General features: G+C 43.6%; 1 protein-coding gene across 2 annotated transcripts in view; it reads right to left on the minus strand.

Moving 5' to 3' along the window:
- Positions 1-12,429, minus strand: part of DSTYK (dual serine/threonine and tyrosine protein kinase) — a 62,085-nt gene that overhangs the window by 2,340 nt on the left and 47,316 nt on the right. For both annotated transcript variants that reach the window (XM_006887911.1, XM_006887912.1), the window contains exons 4-11: positions 9,697-9,929; positions 9,185-9,268; positions 8,402-8,578; positions 6,872-7,001; positions 6,417-6,573; positions 5,728-5,860; positions 3,892-4,005; positions 2,900-3,014 (exon numbers count right to left, since the gene is read on the minus strand). In XM_006887911.1, coding sequence (XP_006887973.1) covers positions 2,900-3,014; positions 3,892-4,005; positions 5,728-5,860; positions 6,417-6,573; positions 6,872-7,001; positions 8,402-8,578; positions 9,185-9,268; positions 9,697-9,929 — 1,143 coding nt within the window. The remainder of the gene's footprint in view (positions 1-2,899; positions 3,015-3,891; positions 4,006-5,727; positions 5,861-6,416; positions 6,574-6,871; positions 7,002-8,401; positions 8,579-9,184; positions 9,269-9,696; positions 9,930-12,429) is intronic.

The raw sequence follows: 12,429 nt of genomic DNA on the forward strand, positions 1-12,429 counted from the left end.
GAAGCACTCCGGCTGCACTTTCTCCAAGACATACCTGCTTATTCTTTGGTAGTCCATGGGATATTCAGTTCTCTTCCAACACCACAGTTCAAAGGCTTCAATTTTTTCTGTCTGCTCAGTTTAGAGGCAAGACTAGTCAATTCTTTTGTGGATAGGCTCACACACCCTATTTACATATTCTCATCCAAATTAAATGGCTGGGAATGTCATTTTGAACAACAGACTCCACATCACCACAGAACTGTAAACAAAACTCTAAGAAAACATGTTCACACTGCCTAGCAAAAAATATATAAATATTTGCCCTCTTTCTATCTAGCCATTTTCCCCTGCCTGACTCAGATTCTCTCCTAAATTCGACCTCTAACATGAAATTATCAAATTTTCCAACCTTCATCTATTCATTTTCTAAACAATGACTTGTGGTGCTGGAGAAGAGTCTTGAACATACCATGGACCGCCAAGAGAACAAACAGATCTGTCTTGTAGAAGGTGTAACGAAGTTTCTCCTTGGAGGCTAGGATTTTGAAGCTCTGTTTCACACACTTTGGGCATGTGGCCAGGATAGACTGATCCTTGGAAAGGAATGTCATGCTTGGAAGGGTGAAGGGACAGCGCAGTAAAGGAAGACCCTAGAAGAGACGGGGGTAGGTGTGCTGGGGTCAGTGAGACTGGCTCAGGACAGGGGAGGGTTCAGAGCTGCTGTACAGAGGGGTCACTGTGGGTTGCAGGCAACTTGATGGCATACAACAACAACAAACAATGACAGTACATTTTGCAGCATATAATCACATGCTGTCATATTGTTCTCTAATTATATTACTTATTTTAATACATGTCTGTCAATTTTAAGTTCTCTAACAAGAGTGAATCAAAGGGGCCAAACTCGTTTGACATTTCTTAAGGTCAAGGAACTGAAGAACAAATTCAAGCCTTGAGTTGCAATACTTAAGGATGCTTTGGGCAGAATATTAAATGATCCAGGAAACATTAAAATAGTGGAAAGAGTATACACTGTACCAAAAGGAATTGGCAGACACAGATGAATTTCATGAAACTACATATGAGCATGAACCTGTGGTGATGAAGGAAGAAATTCAAACTGCCCTGAAAACAATGGCAAAAAACAACCCCCAGGAATTGACAGTGTATCAACTGACATATTTCAACAAACAGATGCTGCTCTGGATGTCCTCACCAACTTGTGCCAAGAAATCTGGAGAACAACCACCTGGAAGAGATCAGTATTTGTTCCCATTCCAAAGAAAGGTGACCTGACAGAGTGTGGAAATTATTGAATAATATCATTAATATCACATGCAAGCAAGATTCTGCTGAAGATTACCCAAAAACGACTGGAACAGCACCTCAACAAAGAACTGCCAGAAGTTCAGGCTAGGTCTAGAAGAAGCCAAGGTACTAAGGATACTGTAGCTAATGTTAGATGGGTCTTGGTTGAAAGCCGAGAGTACCAGAGGAATGTCTGTGTTTCACTGACTATGCAAAGGCATTTGACTGTGCAGATCACAACAAAATGTGGCTAACCTTGAGAAGAATGGAAATTCCAGAACTTGATCATGCTTATGTGAAACCTGTACTTGGACCAGGAGATCACGATAGAGCAAGGAAACACGGCATGGTTCAAAATTGGGAAGGGTATTATGAGCCAGGGATGTGTCTTATCTCCATATATTTTCAATCTACATGCAGAACAGATTATCCAGGAAGCTGGACTCTGTAAGGTGAAATGTGGCATCAGGATTGGAGGAAGACTCATCAACAATCTGTATTATGCAGATGACACACCCTGCTTGCTCAAGCTGAGGAGGACCTGAAGCGCTTGCTGCAGAGGGTCAAGGACTGCAGCCTTCAATATGGATGGAGGCTCAGTGTCAAGAAGACAAAGATTCTCACCACTGGGCCAACTGGCAGCATCATGATACATGGTGTCAAGAGATTGAGGTTGTCAACAGCTTTACTTTGTCTGGCTTCACAATAAACACTATTGGCACCAACAGCCAGGAAATTAAGAGATGAAGTGCATTTGGTAAGTCTGATGCCAGAGACCTCTCGAAAGTACTGAAAAGCAATGATGTCAGTCTGGAGACTAAGGTGTACCTGATCCAGACCATGGTCTTTGCAATTACTTGCTATGCATCAGAGAGCTGGACAATAATTAAAGATGACAGGAAGAGAATTGATGCCTTTGAGCTGTGGTGCTGGAGCAGAGTATTGAGTATACCATGGACTGCTAAGAGAACAAACAGGTTCATCCTAGAAAGAGTGGAGCCAGGCTGCTCCTTGGAAGCAGGGATTCTGAAGCTTCATCTGATTTACTATGGACATGCTGCAAAGAGGGACCAGTCCTTAGAAAGGGATGTCATGCTTGGAGGGACAGTACAGGAGAGGAAGACCTTCAATGAGATGGACTAATTCAGTGATTGGGATAACAGAGATATGTCAGAGACAAAAAGATTGGCACAAGATAGAGCAGGGTTTAGGGCTGTTGTACATAAGGCTGATAGGAGTCATAAGCAACTCGATGGCACATAACAACAACGAGAGTGAATAATTCTCTATTATGTAACCAAATAGGGGTTATTCAGTAAATACTTTATGCTGAAATAATTGGTTGATTATGGAGATTTATGGTATTAATATCCCAGAATGACATCCCAAAGAACAGCTGGTGTTTCCTACTGGCATTTTCTTTTCCCACATCCCTTGATCCCTTCACTTTCTACTCTACTTATCTTGGGCTCCCTCAGTTCTGGTCTCTCCCTTGCCTGGGCAGGACCAACCAGCCATACCAGGGGATACTACATAGACCTTGGGGTAGCACTGAAAGTTGAAATACTGTGCCCCCTGACCAAACCCACTCGCTGCTCTCCAGCCTTACCTGTGAAGAGTTCAGGGGCCATATGGATTGGGGTCCCCACAATGCTGCCTGACATCATAGCCTCTGGCTTGCAGAATCCCAGGTCAGTAATCTTGGCGTGGTTCTGCTTGTCAAGCTGCCAAGAGAGCAAGCCAGGAATCACCCACCCTGTCTCTCGCCCTGCACACAGCACTCTGCTGCACACACACACTCAGAAAGGAGGCAGTTCATCAAGCCTGCCTCCAACACCCCGGGCCCTGGATTCATTCCCACTTCTGTCCTCTCATCCCCAGAATATGAGCAACCAGCCGACAGGAACAGTCTTTTTCATCTTTGTGTTTCAGACACTTCGCATAGTGTTTAGCTCACATCAAGATCCCAAACAATCTTTAAAGGATGAATAAGTGAAGGTTCATGTAAAGACAGTGAAGAAAGCATTCAAGTTCCTGATTCTATCCTGACTTCCAGAAACAGGACAGAAAGGTGAAAATTAGGCAAGTGAAGTCCTCCAGCCTCTTAGGGAGAGTTCCATGAAATCCTATCACTTCTGTTCTTGAAGGGCCATGAGAAGACATCTATTTGGCTTTTGATAAGCCTCTTAGGTTTTAGCCTGTAATTTTAGGATTATCCGCTTTCTCTTAGACAGACAAAGAGTATGGATCTAGGTAAAGAATATACTATCGGCTTTCATAATACTAATCTTTTCACTTCTTAATGAGTTTAATTTTTTAAAAGAGTTGAGAGAAAAAGCAATTTCTTTAAGTATTATAAGCTAGGCTTATAATAAAAACCTGTGGGAGAACATTTTTATTGTATCCCCACCAAAGGTTTGGTTCAAGAACGTAAAATTTAAAGTTTAAGTTCAAGTGGATGATCTATTTGTTGGGCCATCAATTCTACCATTTCCTTCTGTTTTTTTCCCATGACTAAAGCTGCATTTAGGTGTACCCTCCCAAAAAAGGTTGTTAAACCCAGAAAGGCAGGGCGTTATCTGAGAAAACAACTCAACTTACCAGCACATTCTTCAGTTTGATGTCACGATGGACGAGTCCCTGACTGTGTAGGAAGCGGATTCCCTCGACCACATCAAGTGCTATCTGTAAACGTGTCTCCAGGGTCAGCCCAGCCTTCAGAAGACACAAAAGATTACTTAACAAGGCAACACCTTGACCTGGCCTTACCTGGGCCAACTGAGCATTCCTTCTGTGGGGTGCTAACAGACTGACTGTACCAGAGCACCAAAGGCCAGAGAGAAATGAAAGAAAAAAGCCAAAAACAGACAGAGGTAGAGGAAAGGTAAAGAAGAGCAAGCTATAAGGAGACACGGTCAGATAAAGCTCCTCAGAGGCTACATCTAGTCAGCTAGGAGAGGGTACATGCAAGCAACCCCCCTGAAGCACGATTTCATGTCTTTCTTTTTTAATTTTTTTTTATTGTATTATTTTTTTTACGTGTACCGTCTAATCAGATCTAACTGGTACTGGAGGAGATTCCCCCCTCCTTCTCCAGTAGAGCATCTGGTGGATTTGAACCACATACCTCTGGGATTGCAGTGCAGCATCTTGCCACTAGGCCACCAGAGCTCCCTTTACGACTTCATTTCTAATAAACTCAGGAGCTGGCTACAAAGATTGAAGTAACTTCAGATTCCTCAGGCCAATCTGCTTCCTCTGTTTTGTCGGCCTGGTTAGCCCAGGTTGGTGGATTTGAATACCAAAGTCTACCAAACCTCCCCTTGGGCCTCTTGGATTCTAGGGAACAACATTCCCCTCATTCAAGAGTTCACATAAGATTCTCTAGTCTACTTATGGAAAAAGACTTCTCTGAAACGGAGAAAGAAAACAGTCAATTGGAAAGCTATTTTCTTTAGCTTATTAATTCGTCATGGCTTCTGGAAGAAATCAATATGGTTTCTTCTGTCCTATTTCTAGAAGGTTCTATTTAAACTGGTACAAGAGCAAGTTGTGAGAAGGTACTTCTCTGGGGCTAATTCCTCTCCTTCCTCTACCCTTTTTTTCCTCCTCTATAGGACTTCACTTTAACTTTGGTTTTCACTCTAATAAAATCCATCAGCAGTTTCTCATTCTCTGTAACAAAATCTGGGTTCTACAGAAATTCTTTGGACCTTTGTCCTCCACAATTTGTAGGCAAACTCTCTTTGTACATCACCTCCTTCCATTCACAAAATGAAGCACCTTCTCCAAACCTACTAGTATGAGGACCTCCTCAACCTTCAAAGGTGATGCGGGCATGACACTGTTCCCTCCCCCTGGAGCGGTCTCTTCTCTCCAACTGTGCAAATCCCACCCAGCAAGGCGTGCTCAAACATACCTCCCCATGAAATAGTATTTGCTGCCCACACTTCTCTTCAAAGCCCCCTGCAATTATACTTCTTGGTATCTCCTTTGGGTGACACCATAAGGACTTGTACAAAACAGTCTCTAATAGGTAGCTGTTGGCTAAAATCCAAACCAAAAAACTCTAACGAAAAAAAAAAACGAAAAAAAAAAAACCTCTAATGACTGAGTGCAAACAGAAAGGAGAGCTGCAGGAAGCTCTCAGGAATTTTGGTGTTATTCTAAACCGGGAGAGAATAAGCAAGCTAGATTTTAATCAACTCCAGAGGAGCTCAGGGTGGTGACTGACAGTATCCGGGATATTTAATAAAAGCAGAGATATGTTAAAGGGTTTTGGTTGGTTGGTTGGTTTTTCAATAAAGATAGCAAAGATGATTACTCCAACAATCTCTCAAGAAAACTTCAGAGTAAGCAGGAGAGGATGACAGGTCAGCTAGGAACCTGTGGATCTGGTTGCCAGCCGACTCTGGCTCTCTGCTCCCAGCAACTCACCTTGAGCCCTGTGTAGAGGTCTCGGTGGAGCCGCTCCATAATGAGCAGCACGGCAATGCTGGAGCCCCCACCGTAGCTGTAGTCGATGACCGACCCATGGAGGTCCACCAGGCGCTCATGTTTCGGCAGAGACCTGGCAGGAAGGAGAGGAGGGCACTTGGCTGTGAGGCGGCAGCACTAATCGAGCTCAGCACACCCCGATGTGGAAAGAGCGCCTAGAGACCCCACCAGCTCGGGCCCAGAGACCCCACCAGCTCGGGCCCAGAGACCCCACCATCTCGGGCCCACAGACCCCACCAGCTTTGGCCCACAGACCCCACCAGCTTGGGCCCACAGACCCCACCAGCACAGGCCCAGAGACAAGGGCTCTCCACATGAAGGATTCTCCAACAAGGAAAGAAAAAAAAAGTAAACAATCAGAAATCTACAGACTGCTGAACTCCAAGGACGAGTGAACAAAGACAAATAAATGGGAGACGTGACTAAGAAGTTAGCGAGGTGAGAAAAGTAAGCCCAGAAAAGGACTTTGAAGAGCCTGTTTCTGGGCTAGACAACCAGTCTACCACACTGTGAGGCCTGGAGAGAAAGAACAGGGAGACCATGCTGTAGCCTGTCAGGCAAACTTCTACTGAGTTTCTGGTTTCTTCTGGATCTTTTTTGCCATAAAGATGAACATGGCCAGGACCTACCTCATGTAGTGAAACTCTAAGGCCAGGTCATTCCAGTGTTTCTCGTCTGGAGGGACAACTGACTTGAGGGCACAAGGGAAATGTCCGCCCCAGTTGTCACAGAGGTACACCACGCCATACTGGCCCCGGCCTAGCTCCTGTCCTAGTTTAGGTTTACCTGGAAGGCAGATGGACAGAGAAAAACATGGTTGGCTCTGTCTGGAAGCCATAATTATCAGGCTAAGAAGTTCTGGCCCATAGAAAGTAATCTAACTGGTTTAATTTAAAGAAACTTTAATGATGTTGTTTGAACTACATTAATAGCAGGACCAAACAGACTTATGAGTTCAAAAAACAAACAACTGAGCGCGTCAGATAGCTTTGTAAGGAAGGTCTGAGATTCTCAGCAAGGCTGCAAAGGAGACTAGTCCAGAGCCCACCTCCAGTTGACTTGGAAAAATGAATCAAGGACTCACGATGCAGCAAGACATCCTGTAAAGAACGACTTTCCAGAGAAAGGCGGGCTAGACGTGGGGCATGATCTTTTCGAACCTTCAGCCACAGGTCTTCTGTTTTCTCCAGTCGCCCTGAGTGGCCCGCTTCTAGCTAGGAGAGAAACGGAAAAGGCATAGGATTTATGGATTACTCACTTGTAATACAAGGACAGTAATATCTGCTTCATAAGGACGACTGTAAGAACTCAATTAGATGCAGGTAATGTGGTTAGCACAGAGACTGCACCCAGTGGACACTGAATAGTCATTTCCTCCCATCCTTGCCCCCAAACATGCATGCACACATCAAAAGGGACAAGCAGTCACGTAACAGTGATCTAGTATGGAAGTTACAAAATTATTTCTATTATATATTCCTAAAATACTACACATTTAGGGAGCCTTGGTAACTTAGTGGTCAGAGTTGTGCTGTCAACGCAAAAGTACAGTTCTAATTCACCAGCTGCCCATGGGAGAAAGATAGGCAATCAACTCCTGTCATTTACAGTCTGCAAAATCCACTGGAGGGTCACTATAAGTAGGTTCCAACTCGATGGTACATAACAACAAAATATTACATAAATGTAAAATTAATTCCTTGCTCAGTACTGTTGTTGTTGTGTGCTGTCGAGTCAGAACTGACCCGCTAGCGAGCTTTTGAAGGCAGTAAATTACACAGGAGACTGCACATTCTTCTCCTGAAGAGTGGCTGGTGGATTCGAACCAGTGCCTTTGGGATTTCAGCACAGCTTTTTACCACTAGGCCTTTATTCTCCCTCAGTCCAACTCAATTCATGGCCACTGAGCAGGAATCAGCTCACAGCTAACTCTCCAGTGGGTTTCTGGAGGCTGTAAATTGCATGGGAGGAGAGTGATCATCTTTCTCCCACAAAGCCTCAGGGGATTCGAACCACCAGGAGGCACCCTGTCTGGGTTAGCAGAGAAACTCCTTCCAGACTATGCCCCCAGAGCGTCCACTGTTCTCCTCAGAATGACAAGAATACCTATTTAAAAAATATGTGTTGACGAAACTTGCTAAGATACAATATCTTTTGATAAAACAGGAAAAAAAAAATTCTTACGAAGGTCTATGGATAGTTGTTGTTGTTGCTGTTGTTAAGTGCCATTGAGTCATAGACGACTCATAGCAACCCTATGAACAAAAGTCCTGGACACTTGTATAACTTTCGTCCTTTCTCCAGGTTCACAGAGTTTCCGGAGGCAAGCTGTTTCAGAAGTGGATGCCACTCCTGCTTCCAGGCTTGTTTTAATCGGGAAGTTCCACCAAACACTGTCCACCATGGGTAACAATTATCTCATCTGACACATCAGTGTCAGTGTTCAGCCTCCCAGCAACCACATGTTACTTCTGTACGGCAAGCGGACACACCAGGGCTATACAACCTAGAAGAACATTTGATATGGATAGTAGAAAGCAAAATATTCTCTTCCTGTGGATGAGGGTATCCTCTGCTTACTCCAGCTGTATCTTCTCATTTCCCACAAACTCACCTGCCGTAGGGAGGCTGCAAAAGCCTCATGAGAACTATTAAGCCGAGTCCGGAACTGGCTGCAAATGCTCTTGGCCAACTTAGAGGCACTGAGGCTCTCGATCGCTTCTTGGGCCACCTTCCTCTTCCACTCCAGGGAGATGGCAGGTGGGCTCACCCATGTGATGCGCTGGATGATCTGTCAGGATGGAGACAGCGAGGTCACTGAGGGTAGGAGAGAGGGATGGCTGCAAAGGCCCAAGCCCTCTGCTCTCTGGAGTGTCCACTCCTTAGGAGGAGGTTCTTAAGAGGGGAGCTGTATGAAGGCCGAAGCTCCTCTCCAGTTCCATCTAGCTCCCAGCCAGGGCTCAGCCGAGATGAAAGCATCAAAGAGCCGCAGAAGAGAAGCCCTGGATATGTTATATTCAGTGCCAGGCAGTGCCTGATAAATCTTCTGAACCAGATGAAATTCCGCATTAGGAACCACACTTACGGCCTCTGGCAATGAAGCCCAGTGCTGAGGTCGGGAGAAAGAAATATAATGACAGCAGCAAAGGAGATTCTTACGGCTGCATAAAAAAAAAAACAACAAAAAAAACCCAACCCATCTATACTCACCATTTTTAAGAGTTAAGGGGGGGAAGGTGCTATTAATAATTTTCTCACAATAGGTATAAACCAAAATTTTTCCAGGCAGGTCAATGAGGACACCAACTGAAGATCCTAGACACCAGTTCATCCCTGGGCTGACTAGGAATCATTTGCACCAAGAGAGGGCTGAAAACATTTTCTCTAAACAACCTACCTGCTTGATTTGCTCCCATAGCATCCTTGTCACTGAGGACCCTGAGTGAAATGTGACTTCTACATGATAGGCGGCATTTAAGATCTGAAAAAGAACATGGTGGTGGTGGTGTTCAGTGCGTCAAGTATTCTCGAAATTAATATGCCCCGAGTAGAGTGGCTAATTAAAAAGAGCAACAAATGATAAGTACTTCAGAAACAAAGTCCAGTGTCAGGGTTCCAACTTTGTCCCTCACTACACATGCAGAGTTGGATCGTGGGGACTCAGGTTTTGTGTCGAGTGTATGGTCTTGAGCCCCTCTTCATTCTGCTCAGTAACTGCAATTTTACTGCATTATGAGCAGCTCCCACACACAGTGGTCATGTCATAGAAAGAGAAAGTAAAATTGAAAAGGGATTGGTAAAAAGCTGAGTGGGAAATGCTAGGCTAATTTGAAGTCAGGCTTGTAGGTGGATTCTGTTTCACGTGTTATCTGCGACACGGTGTCTTGACAACCATTCTTTGGCACCCACCTGTTTAAGGTAATTACTCGTGATGTGAACCGAGACGTCCTGAGACTTCTCCAGGCTCTGCAGACACCGTTCCAAGGTCCCCACAAAGCTCTCACGTAGGTAATCCACAGAGCTGATGAGCTTGTTGGCCACGGCCTGATTAAGGCGGGAGATGATGAGCTCCTGGATCTGCCGGATGCAGCATTTGATCTCTCTAGTACCCACTGGCTCCCCATTGTCAGGGATAATGACGTCTATGGACACACAGAAATGAGTTGGTCAGCTATGAGGGGGAAGGAACAGGTGCCCTAAATGAAGGGGTTTCCCATGTCAGTGCCAAGGAAATACCGGCAGGATGGCTATGCAAACACAAGACTGATGACGCTTAGCTAGAGCAAGGGCCAAGTAACCCTCAACTACTTACGGCATTTCAAGATCCTGAGAAGCCATCACTGTGTCTAAAATGAAGCTGGGTTCATTTGTTGGGTGTTCTGTCACATTTATAGAAGGAAACCACCACTTACTGAATGTAGACGATTTGAGAGGCACAACAGTAACTATTTTACTGTAGTTGCCTTAATCCTCCTATACCTTTGTGAGGTTGGCATTATTGGTTACATATCACCGAGCCCTTGGAGGACGAAGCTGACACTGGGAAGGGGACAGGGTAGTGAGGAACTGAATCTACAGCTGAATGCGTACAGTCTGTGGTCTCTGGAATATCTCATACCATCTAGCATATTCAGGAGAAAAATCAAGAGGCAGGAATTTATTTACTAGATGAATAAAAAGTAAGAGTCAATTGTTCTCACTCTTCTACCTTTCAAACTCTTAGACTCACTGCAACTGAGTTGGAACCAGCCCACAGCTGAGCCACCACTGGATTGCTGAGGTTGTCAATCACATGGGAGGAGACTAGCTCGGCTTTCTACCCTCAAGTCTCGGGCTGACTGGAACCAGCAGAGGCAGGGCCTTTGGGTTAGCAGTGCCAACACCGTACGGACTGTCTCTCACGATTAGAAAATCTACTTTCCAAGTGAGAGGATAAAATAATTTAAGAAAAGACAAATTATATGCAAAAATACCCTTAAAAAGTATTCTCATATCTGCTGGTGGAAATTTACATTATAACTTACTTGCATAGAAAATTAAATAGTGGTGCCACCTCTTTGGCAATATCTATCAAAATTTTAAACCAACAAATGAATGAAAAGAAAGTCCACATTGATCTAATTACTCTACTTCCAGGAATTTTTTCCCCCAGCTATCTGTCTTGACAAGTTCTAAAGATGTATATTTACATTAATAATCAATGTTGCTGAGTCTGTAAGGAGGAGTTGTGGTAACAGGAAACACCCTAAATGTTCATCAGTAGGGGAAGGATTAAATAAATTCATGTATATTAATTAGAAGACAGATCTGTATGCACAATTCTGGAAAGCTCTCTTGAGATATGTTAAGTGAAAAAAAAAATCAAGGTATAGAAGAATAGATAAAGGGTAAAGGGGGAACTGGAGATGGTGCATTTGTACCTTTGAATAAAATACCATCTTTGAATAAAATACCATATTTGTAGGTATTCAAACACACAAAAAACTCAGTAATATAAATCTAGCTCCATATGAGATAGTTCTCCTCTAGGTCTACTTATCATTGGCTTCCCCAAGGTAAGTCAGCCTCAAGAATATGCAGAAAGGACTAGTTAAGGTACAAATCAAAGAAGTAAGTCACATCTAATATCTAGCACCAACTTAGGTCTTAGATGCACAAATCTATAATGTAGTTAATAGAGGCTTCTGATCAACTTGGTCTTAGTTATTCCCACATCTGTTTGGCTAACTACTATATCCAAGGCACCAAGCAGAGCAGGCCTGGCATATACTTGTTGTTAAGTGCCATTGAGTTGCTTGCGACTCACAGCGACCCTATGTACAACAGCCCTAAATCCTGTTCTATCCTGTGACAACCATATTGTCTCTGACAAATCTACCCCCATTATCCCATTCATATACTAGATCATTAAATGTTTTAATATCTTCCCAACTTACTTGCCTTAATCACCCTTTATCATGTGTTAAGAAATCAGGCATCTGTGTTAGCTAAGTTAACTACATGCCCTTTATCTTTCTAAGTGGGACAAAGCATCATTTATATACTTATTCATTCTCCAAAGATGCAGGTATAAAAGACCATGTTACTTGCTGCATGATGTTGCTGAGATTCAGATAACTGTAGGGATAAGGCTCTCCAAAGTTTCTTTTTTTATAGTTGTTTATGTTCCTTCTATTTTTATAGTCGCTTATGTTCCTTTCTTCTATTTTTAGAAAAAGGAAACAAATGACTATAAAAAAAGTAAAATATTCAATAAATCAGGTACAAATTAAACATAGCGGGAGTTCAGGTGAATGATATTATTATTATTTATAAAAATTAAAGAAGAATGCATTAAAAAATAGTATTTGAGAGAGACCTTTAATGACAGGTACCAAAATCCTTCAATTCTAACACAGAGCAGCCCTACTGGCCAAGGCCGGGATTGCCCCCAGGACTTCTAAGGCTGTCCATCTTCACAGACCAGGCTGCCACACTGTCCTTCCTCAGAGCAGCGGGTGGGTTCAAAATCGCAACCTTTTAGTTAGGAGCTGAGCACTTTTTTTTAAAATTTTTATTGTATTATTTTTACATGTACCGTCAAATCAGATCTGACTGGTACAGGAGGAGATTGCCCCCTCCTTCTCCAGCAGAGCATCTGGT

Source organism: Elephantulus edwardii, unplaced genomic scaffold, assembly GCF_000299155.1.
Source record: "Elephantulus edwardii isolate Elephantulus edwardi_28Jun2011 unplaced genomic scaffold, EleEdw1.0 scaffold00063, whole genome shotgun sequence".
NCBI classification, from domain to species: Eukaryota; Metazoa; Chordata; class Mammalia; order Macroscelidea; family Macroscelididae; genus Elephantulus; species Elephantulus edwardii.